A 16830-nucleotide genomic window follows, 5' to 3' on the forward strand; every position below is an offset into this window, starting at 1 on the left:
TTTCATTATCAAAAAGTATCCATTATCCTCACTGTGTAGCAAATCCTCTACACTGCAGTACTGCCTTAGTATGCAGTTAGTTTTTACATAAATTTAGACATCATAAACTCATAAACCCTAAAACCAATAGAGCTCTCACGGAGCTCTCAAATGGACAGCAGACAGCCCACATATCCATCAGTTTCATGCTATCTTTCAAAATACAAAAGCAGTAAGTATTAGATCTCTAGGCCAGCTTTTTTTTTTTTCTCTCAGACAAAATAATTTACACAACTATTAGAGCTGACTACAGCTTTTTCCTACATAAAGACCAACTTTAATATATTTCTCAAATACATGCATGTACAAGCATGTGTATCATAGGCACAAAGTAGCTTTCCTGTAGATTGTTTTTCCCAGCTCCATAATGATTCAGGTATGTCAGAAAAAGGAGGAAGCTGCTGCACTAGACAGAATTTGCCTCAAGACTGACTGATGCAACTCAAGAATTTTAGCCAGAAAAGTGGGTGTCTGACTTGGGGCTAGGAAAAGGAAATGTGCTCATCCACAAGTTACTCAGGGACAAGAGGGGGTTTGGGACTATTCCCCTGCTCTCCTCCTTTTTGATACTTTTTTGTTTGTTTCTAAAATGCAAAGTTCAATTTTAAACAAGCATCTTTCTAGACATACACTTAACCTGTAATAGCAAGAAATTATTTCAATAAATATCTCCCTCACTGCAGGTCCTCTCTCAAAATTCATGAGAAATATTGCTTGGATTACTTCTTTATGTCAATAAAGTCCCAAAGACACATAGATTTGTAGGTAAGCCTTTCACTGACCAAGCTAAAACTAAAATAGATTCAATTCCAATTTAATTCTCAAGCTGTGGAAAAACAGTTCAAGACAGACTCATAGAATCAAAGTTGTGGTGTTAATTTATATCACATAATTAAATTTTGAACCACAACAGAAATCAGATACGAGCATGCAGAGGGGTTCCTTTTTTGATTTGTGTATACTATGATAACAAGAGCATTATCTAAACTCAAAGATTACTCATTTTTCACCAGAGCTTGGTTGGCAGGAAACCACACAACCTTACCAGGCTGGCCAGATGCCACACATTAATTTCATGGCTGAAAAAATGCAGTGATGAACTGAAGCTACTTCCTGAAAACTCTGACGAATAGTAAGATAAATGGATTGTCCCACAGCTTCCACAGTTTTTTTGGTAGCGCTTAGTGTTCTGGGTTTCCATAAGTCCAGGCAACATTTACCTACAGTCCAGACCTGTACAGAAACCTATCAACAGAACAGCTCTAGTCTGATCAACAAGAATGAGAACTGTGAAAAACCAAAGCAGATCAAAAAGGGGTACAATGCTATAATCAGGGCTAAAAGTTCCCTAATGCAGCAGCACTTCTTAAATGGCATCAAAAACTCCAAAGTCCATGAAAATATTCTCCCATGTTTCCTTTTCTGTCAGCAATTCAGCCACTGATCAGCTGGAAAATATCTCTGTAAGGGTCTTTCCACCCCCAAAAGGTAAGGTGTTCAAAAACTCTTTTCCTGAGCTGTCAAACAGAGATAATATCATGCTGTTATCTCCTCTTCTCTTGCTATTTAGCTTACTTCACTTGCAGTTACTTCCCATGTCTTATTAAAAGGAGACGTTTCTTACCAATAATTCCACAACCCGTGGCGGTACTTGGATAATGACAAAGAGTAACTGGTCTCACATTGTATATGTGATGGGTCTCTCACAAGAAAGCCACTCTGAAACATTTTCAGTATGCTGCTGATGCTTGGCTGTGCCTCCTTCCTCATTTTGTTCACCTCTCTCCTTTTGCCATAATAGTGACTTCGACAGAGGGATTGTGAAGCGGGATGCCTATGACTTATTAAAAAAACGACTGAAAACAAGCTAAGTAGCCCTTAAGAAAGTTTTATCAGCTGTTTTAACTGAACATCCAGGTGACACATTTGTTGAGGAACCTCCTAATCTCACAGCTGATGATTTAAAAAGCAGCAATTAGGAAGACATTTTGCTGTAGTTAGGTCAACATTTTCTTCCGTGCCTGAAATTCTTCTACCACTATCCATGCCTCTGACACTCCAGGATTAGGTGTCTGCAAGCACATTTTTTATTATTTTTTAATTTTATTTTACACATCTGGCAAGGGCTTAGGGTTGGACTCAGCTACACTGTGGAAGGAAGGCTGTGGAAATCGTTCAAGGAGTCTGTGCAGCACACGCAGCACCAAGCAGCATTAATGGCCAGGGAGACAGAAACGCATGCAGCCATCATCAGTGAATTTGCACCAGTTACAGAACAACAGAAACCCACTTGCTCAGTGGGATAACGAAACTTGCCAGGCAACGTGCATCTTCTGACTTGCAGATTCCCACTAACATGGTCTCTGAAGCTAATCCACTTGGCCCCAGAGTCAAGTAGTCTTAGATTAGACTGCAATCCTGGCCAAGCTAGTCCCACCACTATTACTTCTCCGTAATATCCCCTAAGTACTCCTTCAATCTCCCTGTTGGTTCAGCAAGTTGCAAGTATAGCTGGGAAGGAAATAAATGACTGTAATGTAATTCACCTTGCACTAAGTGCAACTTTCAAGAGAAGAAAACAGAAAATAAAAGGGAAAAAGAAGAACAAATAGGAGAAAGACTTCCAGAAGCTAATGGAAGAACCAAGAATACTTTTTTTCTGACCAAATGAAAAACATTGACAGAGTGGGAGCAAAACAGGAAGAGGAATCATACTTTCTAACTCACGTATCAGCCTTTCAGAAAGTTCACCACCTCCCCCTACCAAGATCTTCTCTCCTATCCTTGTCCCCAGTGAAGGGAAGCAAGAGCACCCCATGTGAGGAACTGCCTTATTCAGTGACATGCACACTCTCATCCATAGGACTGAAGAGCTGAACAGCTTCAAGTCTTCGTTCTACTTATACCCTTGCGTACTGCGTGACAGCATTTACTTTCAAACTAACAGAGGCTGGCCAGGGCAGAGCTGGCATGTAGCAAAGATACGTCAGTGACTTCCAATGCCTGGGATTAATGGCTTTTAGCATGCCAAATTGGCCTTCCTACAGTATTATGTGACCTCGCACGTCTGCGTGCGGAAGGTAGAGAATTAAAGAGATGATGGATTATTACAGGAGATCAGAGATTTTTAATAATGCCTGGCCTCAAGGAAAGACTGACCCTTTCTCCTGGACTCCTCATTCCTCCTTTAAATTCAGATTTTAGTTTTAAGTCTATTCATGTCCCTATACCTCTGACTCGTGTTGTGTGCGTGTGTGTGTGCACATGTGGATGTGCTTATTTTGAACAACAGCCTCTAGATTTCATATACTGAAAGCAGACAAGCACTGGTGATGATACTAAAGCAATTCTTACACCAAGCATGAAGATTTGACACACATAATTTAAAAAGAAGTAAAAGTTAGGAGATGTTTACTACATTAAGACAGTTAAATTTGATTTCAGATAACTGTGCAGCAAGTAGGCTGTAGAAAGTAAATTACTCCCAGGTGTAACAATGGCCATACAATATATATTGTGTACACAAAGCGTGGACCACAATTATTCCACACCTCCAAGAAAATAAGTACCTTCTATGGACCCAAAGCTTTCAGAGCAGAAGTTGGTTATCTGATAGGAAACTCAGACCCTACACGTACTCACTATTACCCAAGAAAAAGCTTCACCTTTACTGGCAGTAGCTCAAAAAGACTTTTACTTTGTACCGCACTCATTCTAGTCAGAGTCATCAGGTGGAAAAAGCTGTTACAGATCGCGTAGAATTGCAGGAACTATTCTTGCAGCAAGATGAAATACAAACTATCTTAAATTCTACATGGCAAACAGCAATCATCCTGATCTTCCCCTTGCAACTAATATTGGTGTGCCTATTTTGTAACAGCATAACTGTGTGTTCTGCTCAGCTGTTAACAATAGCTTTGTAAGCAAGTGTTGCAAGCCCTTATGGCTTTTTAATATGCCTATGTAGCTGCTTTTCTTTCCATTTCCCCTACTATGTGCCAGGTTACAGAAACACTTCCAAGCAGCAGATTCAGAAATAGAAAGGGTTCAAGGCCAGGTTTCACACCTGCAACCTTGCAGCTCTGGGCTGTTCTAGCCCTGAAGACCAGTCTCCTTATTATAAATCCAAGGCTTCCTCTAACATCCAGGTTTTATGTTCAGTAATTCAAAACTAAGTTTATGGTTTTTTACTTATTTGTTTGGGGCAGGAAGGGATGGGGGGAGGATGAAGAGGAAATATTGCATGGATGCTATGTAACCATTACATGTATCACATTTTACTTTGAAGAAGTAATCTAATTGAATGACACAGTAGTTCATACAAATTAATTTGTATTAACTGTATGTATTTACCACCCAATTCAAGACAGCGTCTCGCTCCAATTCCACACAAAAATCAAAAAGGGCTACTCCTATTCAACACTAACATACCATTCATACTTTGGTTTTCCTAAATACTTCAGAGGATAATACAAGATAGCACAAAGTTTTAAATGGTTAAATAACAGTTCTAATTTCTATTGGAATTCTACATATTCCTAAAGCACTATAAATATAATATTTAGTTTACGCCAGCAGCAGAAAGCTATCACAAACACTCCATATGCCTCCTGACTTCCAGAGTGGGGGGACAGGAGATGAACACCTTAAAAAACAAAACAAAGAAGCCCCCCATATGATAATAGTGTGCTACGTCCATGAACGTGCCAATGAGAAATTTTGACACCTAGAGCGTATTCAAATAGAATAAGGCATCAGCAAGTGCTGTGGCTTAATATTATGTTTTGATTGTTTAGAAAACAAGTTGTTCTAAGTTGTTCTGTAGTTGGATAAACTGCCACACAAGACCCATTTCTTGACTCCAGGTGTGATTTATGCAACTCATGCTGACTCTCTGTTCCATCTTGGATGGACTGCATTACACTGCCTACCTTACACTGGACTTTTCTTGCCATGTTGCTCTAGTAGCCTTGCAAAATAGTTTAATAATCTAAGTCTCTGGCAAAGAAAAATATTAAACAAAACAAACTGTTTATTTTGCTACAAGATGACAAAAGTATATAAAAATTAAAATAAAATTGGGAACAAAACTGTGACTCTGCATTGCCCTCTAGAAGAAATATAAACAGAGCTCTCTTCTGATATATACTGACTGTCCAAATGGAAAATAAAGACTCAATGACATTTTTAGAAGAAAGGATAAACAACAACTTGTTCTATCTAACAGTCTTTCTTCTCTGCAGAGAGACAGAGAATGCAAAGTTGTTTGTACATAGCTGAGATTGTAAACCACAGGAGTTTCTACATTGCTACTTAATTCACTCTAAAATTCATTCAGATAGTAGAAGGGGGAAAAAAAAAAAAAAAAGAAAAAAGCTACTTCCAGAAAAAGAAAAAACCCAAAACCAAATCCCATGTCTTCCTTTCAGAAGGCAAGAAAAGTCTGGAAATGATCCTAATGTAAATCTCAGACAAATCTGCATTTTGCTGAAACAAGAACTTCGGGTTTAGGCCACGTATGAAAGTAGCTCAGAGTTCCTCATTAAGTCTAGTTCTACTTGAGACACCAAGATGTCGAAAAACTTCAGAGTGAAAATTTAGTAACTGGCTTACCACAGAGGAAAGAAGTTGAAAGAAAACCAGTATCATCTGTGACTTAAGGTTGTCTTTTAGGAAACGAAGATCCTTACAGTAGTAAATATAATACTTGAATTCTTTGCAAATAGGTTTAATCATCTAATTGCCATGTCCAAGGAAAATCTATGCGCTATCAGAACTCAGAACAGCTAATTACTAGAAGGAAAAATAAAAAGTTTTATCAAACATAGTGTGTGTTCTTCAGCTATTATATCTATCAATATTTATGTCACTTACAGCCCTTTCTGGGTGGTTGCTGCATACATTTTGTGTGCAGTCAAGAAGCTTCCTGACTACAAACGTGCTTTTAAAAAGAAAAGCTGGCCCAAACCCTGCCTTTCCAATTCAAGCAATAGATTCTGAAGCCTGTTAACTCCCTGGAGCAGCTGATAGTTAAAGACTTGTTTCCGCTTTTCTAACAATTTCCTGGTTTGCATAACAATCCTAAAAGAAACACACTCAAGAAGTTTTCCAGCACAGAGAGACTTTCTCTCCAACATACTTCTAGTTTCAAGGCATAGAAAATATTTATATTTAATTACAATAACTTTAGAGATATATTTGTCTACAAATATATTTACATATAAATATGTATCAGCTACTTGGTTTAAAACAAGATTATGATAATTTTGCCATATCCAGGAAACACAAAACATTGGCTTATGCCTGGTGCTTAACTCATGCCATTGTGAATAAAGAGGGGGGAGGGAAGGGGTTTAATGTTTAATTTCCTGTTAAAAACACACACAGGATAAAATCTTCCAAAGAGCAGTTATAAAACATGCATTTGTTAGCCAAGAAACTAGGTAAATATGGAACAAAGCCCAGGCTCACTTTTATTCATTCCCCCCCGCCCCCGTCTCCAAAAAACAAAGTAACTGTAGGCCACGGTGCGTATTTGGAGGCACTAAGCTCTACGCAGTGACTAGATAATTAATCAACCTGGCTGATTTATGCACCTTGTATCCATTGGAGTAGTTCCTCAGATAATGCAATGACGCAGTTGGGCTCAAGCTACTCTACTGCTATGTATACTACTGCCCATGTGCCAAACAACCATTCTATCAACTACTGACTACCTTACTGACACAACTATCTGGCTAAACACAAATTTATTTAAGCATTAGCACGTAGTCAGGACCTACCAACAGCCAGTTTCTAGCAACAACAGATTGAGAATACTGCTACCTACAGTAGCATCTGGAGACGCTACAGAAGATTTTTTTTTAGAAGTTACAAGGGGAAATACTATTTTCAGATCCCACTGAAACTTAGTGCCATCCATCCTCGAACTGTGACTTCACTTGCAGCAATTCAGTCTTCATCATAGTTCTACCATGCATAATTACATATTAGATTATTCTGCAATTCACCACACTAGAACTCCCAGACAAGTACCAAATTTCTGTATGATATATAACAATTACAGCCTTTAACAATCCCAGTTCTTCTCTTTGTTGAGATGCCAGAATCAGACAAAAATATGGACTGTAATTAGGAGAAATTGAGTGTTTGTAACAGTTTTCAACAGTAACGCTGTTTTTTTGGATCTTACAATAAAAATAATCCATCACATACTTTCTGTCTACTATGTTAGGGTCAAAGCCAGGTCCTCAGCAAACACCTTGCAGCATGCAGTTGGAGAAGTGGTGGTGGTACTTGCGACCTGCTGGGATTCGCATTCAAAATTAAATGTAAACAACTCTGTGAGTGGCTTCAATTTGGTTTTGTTTTTCAAACCAGGATAAATTTATTATAGCAGATATAGCTGAAGAGCTTTCTTAGCTTTTGGTAGCATCTTATTCGAATTAACACCGCTTAAGTTTTTTAAGCAGATGCACCTTAAATACTTTCTAGTCAAGGCATTTAGTTTTATATTTGATGCAAGAAAAGAAAGGCACAGAGATTACATGTATCTCTGGTGAATTAAACCTGATGACAGGCATGCTGAATTTCTTGCAGACCCTTCATAAAACTGGCTTTGAGACAATAAACAGTCCTGAGTTTATTTCTAAAACCTGCACTTAACAGCTGTTATAGGTATTTGTGCTCTTTCCTTAAGTAATCAACCACTGTTGACCACTGATTTAATGACAGCTCATCAGTGAATCTATTACTGCATGAGTTCAAAATCTCCCTGTTTATTTTCAGTTGTTGATAACTGGACTTTGTGCCCCGATCCCATGATTCTTCATGTGAAAAGACAATTGACTAACAACATTAGGAGGGAGAAAGGGAATAGAGTGGAGAAAATCTGTAACACAAAATGAGCCTTGACTTGTCTTCTCAGTACTGTACGTACCCCCAAGCAATGAAATTTCAGGAAAATGATTATGTTTCTGGCCAACAGTCAGAATATATAAAATGTTATACACCCGTTCTCTCACTGTATGTTGCTACTGCAGACTCCATGCAAAAGTAGGATTTTAAATTATTTGTTTTTCCTCCTCAATAGTAAGCAAGTTTAGAAGTATTTACTGCTAGTTACATCAAGGTATTATAGATGCAAGTGAAGTAGTAGTATTCTCTAGTGCAGTGGTGACCTGAGCCTTTAATCCAGATGAATTTAGCTGTAGAGTGCATTAGCTCTTCTCATAAAAGATTTGCTTTAATTTTAGTTCTCTCCATTTATCTTATGGCTGTGTAATCTTCAGTAGAGGTGAAAGAGATTTCCCCCAAGAAAAAGGAGCTGCTGCTTTTTTAGAGGGGAAAAGCATATTTAAGACAGTTTGTCCTACTTTGAAACTTATGTCACAGGACAGTAGTCTCTATGCTCTCCTTTCTCCGTACTCTCCTTGCTTCTTTACATGTTCCAAAGCAATTAAACAAGCATGCATCTGCATGCAAACACGTATACAAACGAACCATGAAATGAAAACACCTACTGAAGATAGGATACACAGCCCATCTGCTGCAAAGACCGAAATTATTACTAACATCTTACCATCATCCAGCTCAAGACAGAGATTGTACACAGCCAGAGGCCTCTTAATACGTTGTCCTTGTCTTCTTGATTGCCTTGGTGGGGCATTTGGAGGAGATACGGACATAGAGATCGGCTCAGGGAACGTGGCATCAGGCAGGGTTTTGAAAATCTGCAATCAAGAACACAAAGGGTGTTAATTATTTATCACGAAGAGCAACCTGTGTAATGCAACTGTAAACCATTATCAAACAACATTTGTTTTGGATTCCATTCAAAGCAGGCAGGAGCCAAAAATCCATTCCTTCAAGTTTGGGAATATGCTGTGGGTCTTTAATGAGTGCTTTTAAAATAAATAAATAAATAAAATATAATATGAAAATAAGCAAGAGCACTGTCTACACATTAACCAAGCTACAAATCAGTTAATCCAAAGACAAAATATTTGCAGCCACACTTGCCAGCTATGATGGAGGGGAAGGGGAAAAAAGGGGGTAACAACTTTATGAACCAGTAACCAAAAAACTTTATAGCCTTAGCTAGGACCTGTAATTTTGGCTGAATACCCATTTTAATTTTCAAAACTTGTGATATCATATAACATCAGCCATTTCAATAAAACAAACAAACATACTCTTGAAGACAGCAAGGGGAAAGTTTTGAAGGGAGCAGTTTTTAGTGAGAGATACCATAGTAACATACCATGTGAGATTTTTTCAGTTAACTATCGCATATTGAGTCACATTTATGTGAAAAGATGATATTCACAAAGACGCATATAAGAAGGATTGCATTTGTCAGTATTTTATCTTTTGAGTCATGACCATTAGCATATCACCACTCCATACAAAATACTATGTCATTTCTCTCTGGATTAACCAGCAATGCAGATTTGCTCAACCTGATAGCATTTCTACTTTAACTGTCACATACAGGGTACAGTCTAATGATGCTCAATTACTTCTAGAAAATTATCAGTATGCTGATATACAATTTAACAGCAGCCTTTTACAAGCGATCATAGCAGATTCACATGAACAAATTAGCTCAGTATGTATTTCATCATAGACAAACCAGCAGATAAACACAAACAGCAGCTGTACAAGAAAAGCCTCCTGTCCGTACAGCACCTTACAGCAACAAAACACAGTAATATAACAAGATATAATGAAACAGTATATGGTGTTCTTTAACTCTGCAACTTTACATTGCCACATATCTGTATAGAAAGTATTATAAAGAGGAACCTCGTACTGAATCTTTGAAGGAGAAGCTTTATATGATGTAGAAATTCATGCAGAAGCTATAAAGAGATGCCATAGATAACACATCTTTGGATATTACAGCATACATCAGGTGCAGCATGAAGCTAAAAGCCAGGTGAGAAAAATGCCATAAGCATCCTGTGGTAAGGCACTCAAGACATCATGTTAAAAGAAACTCTATGTGCCATCATATGCTGGCCTGTTAACCCTGAATATTAACACCTGTAGGAATAAGATGGCCCAAGAACCCATGTATACAGTGGCTTATAGCCACCTAATCATCACTCTTGCACCGGTAGGTAGAAGACTGTGCTAGTACAAAATAATCAGAAATACCATTTTCCATGAAAACTGAAAGAACAATCACATTGCCAAAACTGGGCAGCAGTAGGAAGTCTATATATGGTGTGCAGAGGAACGCTCCAGTGGAAAGATCACCTTCCTTCCCAGTAACTGAATGTTGCTGTGGGGGAGGTAAAATGACGTCATTTGAACTTCCCATACCAGTGTTAAGAAAAGTGGCTCCCAATCCTTCACATGCCTACGAACAAGGGATTACGAGTAAGTGCCAAAATAGTGCAAGGAACTCCCTAAAAACAAAATATTTATAAAGAAAAAAGGCAACAGTCCAACCTGGTTCTCCCCTGCACAGACACAGCAGCACTCTCAGACCATGACAAAGCTCTAATTGTGCTCAGAGTGCTAAAGCCATTTCTTAAAACATGATGCAATATATAATAATGAAATCTAATGTGCACCTACATGGCACTTGGCTAACAGTACCACACTGCCCCCTTATGTGTAAATACAAGGCTAGATTGAGCAGTTTTAGGGATAAATATTTGCTTCTGAAAAATTCAAAAGTACCAAAACTTTAAATGCCATCTTTTCCATGGACTAAGTGTTGCATTTGGGCACTCTGGTAGATAAGTCTCTGCCAAGAGGTTTCAGCATGTTGTTTACTATGTCACATTCCACAGCTGTGTTTATTTGTACAGCCTTATCCATGCATCTCCACTGAAATTAATGATGGTGAGAAGAACAAGCATTCCCCAGGAGTACTTCGTAAGAGATGAGCTTTCTTGTACGCATTCAGGTGACTTGCACAGGTTGCAGTAAAATTCTCAAGTGTTTTTTCCTCGCCTCTCACAAATATTTCAATACACTCTTCTAAAACTACTAGCATGAGAAACAGAGTCACAAAAGCAAAACACAAGCAAGAAAACCATTAAGGTGATCCTTTTTCAATGATACTCAGTGCCAGACAGGCAACAGGATAATGAATTGGAGACAGGTATGAATCCAAGCAGATTTCTAATTGCAAGTAGCTATGTGATGTGATGTGAGAAAAAAAGGTTGGTAGTTTGTTCTGTTTTATGGGGGAAAACCCCCTATATGATAAACAGGAGAAACAAGAAGAAAGCAGCGGTCACACTTGAAACAGTAGCAGTCCAGCACATACTAGCTAACTTCATAGTGATACGGGTGAGTCATGAGTTCCCCAGAATAGTTCTCTCTCCCCTAATAAAAAAAACATTAGGGGTACTGATTCTTCTTTTTCACTGTCAGGATACGCATATCACCTCTACTTTTTAATTTTTTTAGCCGCAAAGCTGTGCACCAATGTTTCACAACAGTGCTGCTCAGCGCAACCCAGTGCTACCCAGTGACAGCGCTGGGCTGATGGCTGGCAGTCCAAGTCCCCTTCTGTGCACAAAACACTCCTGCATTTCCCTGATGCAATGTTACAAGCTGTAGCACCTTTTTCCTTGTGCTCACATTCAATACCTGTCTCCTCAGAGAAGAAAGGGAATCCTGAAAGAAGTATTTAGATAGGAACTAGAGAATGCAATCTCTTGACTATCTGCAGGGCAAAATTGAGACTAATTGTCATACTCAGCAATGAAATCACCAAGTATCACAAGTTGCCCTGCAGGATTCTGAGACACACAAAACCAAACAAACCCCAACACACACACAAACACACACAACCACCACTAGAAAGATCACTAGAGGGTTTTTTTATATAAAAGAAACAGGAAACACCCTGCTGTCATGTGTTGCACAAAAAAGTGTATTTGGGGTCATTTCTGCTCTTTCAAGCAACTCTTATTTGTGTTCATCCCTACTTCGGTACTTTCTTTTTGTTTTTTAAGTGGGAAAATAAAATTCAGTACAGCCTATCCATAACTAGATCTCCTTTTTCAGCAGCAGAAATCTCTCGCTATTGCAGGCCAAAGCTACAGCTCATACCACAGTTTAGCAAAGGTGAGCATCTAAAAAGCAAGCAGAAGGTCAACCTCTGCCCTAAGAAGTGCACATACAACATTCAGCTTCTCTTTCTTGCTTTATTTTCACTTAAATAGACAAGTACTTTTCATCATGCCTTAATGGCTGTCTGCTGCACTGAAAGAAGCATTGTAACATCTGCCTGAGGGGGGAGGGGATAGAGGCTTGCTTTATTTCCGTTGCGGGGAGAAAAGGGTTTTGGGTTTGGTTTTATTCAAATTTTCTTCTAGCCTTGTTATTTAAATGCCATTGAAGTATAAATGTTTCACAACTAATAAGAGATGTCTGCTGCGAGTGACATATTGTCAGAAGCCCACTACATATGGACAGAAGGCAGATTCAAAGTCATACACACACTATGTGAGCACCTGAAATGGTACTCGCATTCTTGTGTTCCGACTTGCACAGCAGCACAGGACCACACCTGACTGAGTTTCAGAATATCTTCTTCCATTGCAAGCTGTTGCTATTCGATGCATGGCGAGGCAACCACACGTATCCAATCAGATGGAAACCCTTCCATGGGAGAACAGGATTGGAACATGCTATTTTATAAAAGATTTCTTTGTTACTCCAAAAAAAGCCTCCCATCAAGTAAAAGTCAGATCCACTACCATCACTCATCTGGATTGCAGAAGTTACCACTGCTTAGACTAATGCCTGTACAAAGACAAGAATGAAGTCTGCTCATTGAATTACCTCGTTCAAGAATCAAGAAGCAATAAAAATGTACTAAACCAACCTCAAAGGTTAAGGACTTCACAGTCACATCCGGTGTTACACAGTCTCTGACACTGTGGCCTAACTGCATTAGATATATAGAATATCAATTCTCTGCAATTTAGTTCTCTAAAGCACTGGCATCCTGCTATTGACCTGCTTGGGGACAAACTCAGACGCTAAGTGAAACAATTTAGATAGGGGACTAACAGATGTAGCACTCAAAACTTTATCAAGCAACAAATCTGACACTCAGTCAGTCATGCCCCAGTTAGTCCAGTATTTTAAATGGTTGTTTAGGTCTGATCTTACATGCAAGCAGAATTTAAAGGTGCACTTAAAGTTGTGATCAGTCTTCAAGCCTGCAGTGTAAAAGTTACAACAAAAAAGAGGAGAGTCTTGTCGAGCTATTTAAAACACTGGTACGTTTGACCTATTTCTCTCTATGCAACAGTACAAAATGGATACTTTACAGGGCTAAACAAACCACAAACCCTCTTGGATATACACCGCTAATAACAGCTCCGTCTAGAGCAGGGAGCCCAACACCATCCCTACATACAACCATTCCAATTCCTAAATCTGTGTCCCACAAAGACTATGGAAGCATTTCTTGAGAGTAATGAGCCAAACTCAAATTATTATCATACCACATTCTACCAGCAGATCCACATGGCAGCAGACCAAGGAATTTTGCCAGATTCCCCTTAATCTGCAACAACAGTGTTGGACTCTAGATCCTGAGCTCTTACTAGAGACGATTTTAGAAATTCAAAAAAACCCATGGCTGGGAGGATATAACTTGGCCTATTTCACGAGCTTATCACTAGATGTATAGCTGTACATGGAAATGTAGATTAGATTCTGCTGCTACAAGAAAATACTGATCTGTTCTTTCTGGTCTCAAGCAGAACTAATTAATGAATTTCAGTATGTTTGCCAGGAATCACTTTAGGAGAAGACCCAGACATCAGGTCATCTCTGTCTGCTTTGTATCACTGGGGTAATTAAAATTTCCTCTAAAAATCAGTAGGAGGCAAACAGCAAGGACAGAGTGGGATGAAAAAGAGGGGAGAAAAAACTGGAGGCTTAGTAATAGAGCTGATGAGGATAAACTTATAAAAATCATTAACAGCTTAAAGCTGTCCCACAATTTTGTTGCAAGACAAAACCCCCATTCACTCTCATAACACCTACCACACAGAACACACATCTATTTCCTTTGAGTACATGAACAAGAATCAGAGTACCAGAAGTCACCATCTAATGCAAAGGGGGCTAGAACCTGCAAGGTCATTCCGAATTCTTTGAAATTTGGCTAGTGGTATAGCCTCCACTACTACAATGATATTTTTTAGAGGACAGTATTTCTCAAGACAAGAACAACATCAGTAGAAGTTTTTATTTCTGTAATTTCCCTTCAATACATACTTGATTTGCAGCTGGTAAATGAAAGAAACACACACAGACACCTCAACTAATGTTTATTGAACAATATAAAACACCATCCACCTAGGCCACATAATACTGCTCTACCCTTATACATTTCATGGCTATTGTACTCCTTGCATTTCCATGACAATCAGCTGTATAAGCTGATCAAAGAATATTTTATAAATTAGCGGGTATTAGTGCAAGAGAAACTTATCATCGCTATGGTCTTTTCTTCACTTAGCTTCTTGTCAACGTAATGCAAACCAAATTCAGGTTAGATCCAGCAACCTGTACAAAACCAAAACACATATGTTTATATTAGAGACAAAAACGCTAAAAAAAAAAAAAGGCCAACTGTCTTAGTGGTTCACAGAGTGCACTTACCCCAAGAGACTTTCTAAGCTTTTTCCTCTTATGACAATGAATACAGCGGTTGTGCCATTCTTTTTGCCATTTTCTGCAAACATAAAGCAACAATGTCTTTTATGTCAGGTTATAATTTTACTGTAGACATAAGCATTCCAGGAAGTGGAAGGTGAAAATAAGCATTTTAAAATACATTGAAGTAGCTCAGCCATTAACTGTAACCACTAGCCACTAATTGTAATCCATTTTTTAACATTAAAAAACACATTCAATAAGATGAACAGTTCTAGATTATTATTTTTTTCCTAATTGAAGGGATTGCAGAAGCTAGTTGGAGCTATTAAAAGTTTAATCATAATAGAAATTACAATGGATCAACTTCTGGAGAGCTGGGACAAAAGTTTTATTTCAAAACTGATTTCTGCACCAATTCTAACAATCCTATATAATTTCTAGTGTACTGAAATCTTTTAAAATGATCCTTTGTTACTGTAGTTTCTTAATTTTTGCATTTTACTTTACTATAGAGAATGTTAGATCAACCTGTTTCATTTCTGGTTTTAGTCAACATGATCCATTTCTTCTTCTGGTTCTCAAACACATGATTCAATAAATATAAAATAAATGCCCTAGAAATTCTTGACATCTAAATAGAATCTGTGTTCAGTGTACAAAATGTGATAAAGTTGATTATTTCTAAAAATCGTATTAAATATTTTTTTAAAAGTTTACAAAATCTTTAATTAAAATTATCAACAACTTCATTAGAATGCTTAAGTAACTTACCTCCCCAAGGTTACCATCGTGTCCACTCCAAGTGTGCCTGCCTTGATGTAGTTATCCTGACTTTTGCACTTCAGCATCTACACACTGTAAAATATGATTGGCTGTGCGCTGGCTTCTGTGAGATTGCACAGTATGCAAATTTTTCTGAGGCTTTGGATTTTGAGGCTTGAATTCCACTACAAACCACAAAATATCTTTATACAATATTCACAATCGTTATATTCGGGGGGGGGGGGGGGGGGGGGGGGCAGAATCAGATTAAGAGTTGAAAGACACCTGAAGCTAAACCTCTAGAGGGCCCCCAACCAGAAAGCATAGGTAATTCTCTTGATGTTGCCTGGCTCACTCTAGTTACAGTGCAACAGAGGATGCAGCCTGAAAAGTAACCGGGTAGAAGTCAAAACTAGAAACAGGAAATATCCTTGGCTGTGAGCCAAACCACAATGCTCTACAAATAAATAAATAAATAAATCCATCCAAGACAGCCTTTTCTTCATTGCAAAGATATCGTTTGTCGAGACCATCTGCCTAGCTGCCTGACTACCAATAACCAAATGAAACAGTGCTTTTAGGGATTTGTGGACACTATAAATCTCAACCTCATACTAAAATTGGAATATCTGCTACCTGCCCCTCTTAATATAAAAGGAACTAGAGCTGTGGACAAACCGCAAACTACGAGAGTGACAAAAGAACCGACGGAATTTTCAGGCAAACCTGATGTATCTGTAGACCCTAATAGCCACTCATTTCGCCTGCTACTTTGAACCATGTAGTTCACATTTGAGCTTTAACAAAGAAACTAAACATAGCCTGTAAAACATGACATTACACTCTGGAAGACAGCTGTGAAACCAAGAAAAAAAAAAACATACCAAGGTTAAAAACGTGTGTCCTTTGATCACTTGCGAATTATGAATTTGTTGACTCAGCCTTTCTAAAAGTAGCACTCCTGATACAAAGACTGCAGCTTCCACCATATCACATCTCACTCCACCTTTTAACAATTCATGAGAAGAACACTCCCGATAGCAGCCCATTCACTGCTATCAACCAATGCATTTTATTCATTGAAGGAAATGAGAGAGTTAACCACACACCGGGCTTGAAATACCTACACATTCATCCACTGCACCAGCAGAAACAGCAGATTCACCTTCTCATCTATGCTCACCTACTGTAACTCACACCAAGGAGAGTACTTCAAAAAGGTTGTCTTTCCCTATTACAGCTACACATAATAGCTTTGTGTATCTTGTTTAGTTACAGGAAATTAACAAAAACACTAAAAGCCTTCAAATAAAAAGATTATATAAGCTAATTACCCAGCTTTCTGAAACATAGCATATTCCTAGTTACTAAATGGAAAAT

The 16830-nt window shown here is 38.4% G+C and overlaps 1 protein-coding gene across 3 annotated transcripts in view; it reads right to left on the reverse strand.

The window, feature by feature from the left end:
• ARHGAP10 (Rho GTPase activating protein 10) overlaps window positions 1–16830 on the reverse strand; it is a 153605-nt gene that overhangs the window by 31802 nt on the left and 104973 nt on the right. For all 3 annotated transcript variants that reach the window (XM_054824710.1, XM_054824711.1, XM_054824712.1), the window contains one exon: window positions 8621–8771. In XM_054824710.1, the coding sequence (XP_054680685.1) occupies window positions 8621–8771 (151 nt within the window). The remainder of the gene's footprint in view (window positions 1–8620; window positions 8772–16830) is intronic.

The sequence above is a fragment of the Grus americana genome, chromosome 4, assembly GCF_028858705.1.
Source record: "Grus americana isolate bGruAme1 chromosome 4, bGruAme1.mat, whole genome shotgun sequence".
NCBI classification, from domain to species: domain Eukaryota; kingdom Metazoa; phylum Chordata; class Aves; order Gruiformes; family Gruidae; genus Grus; species Grus americana.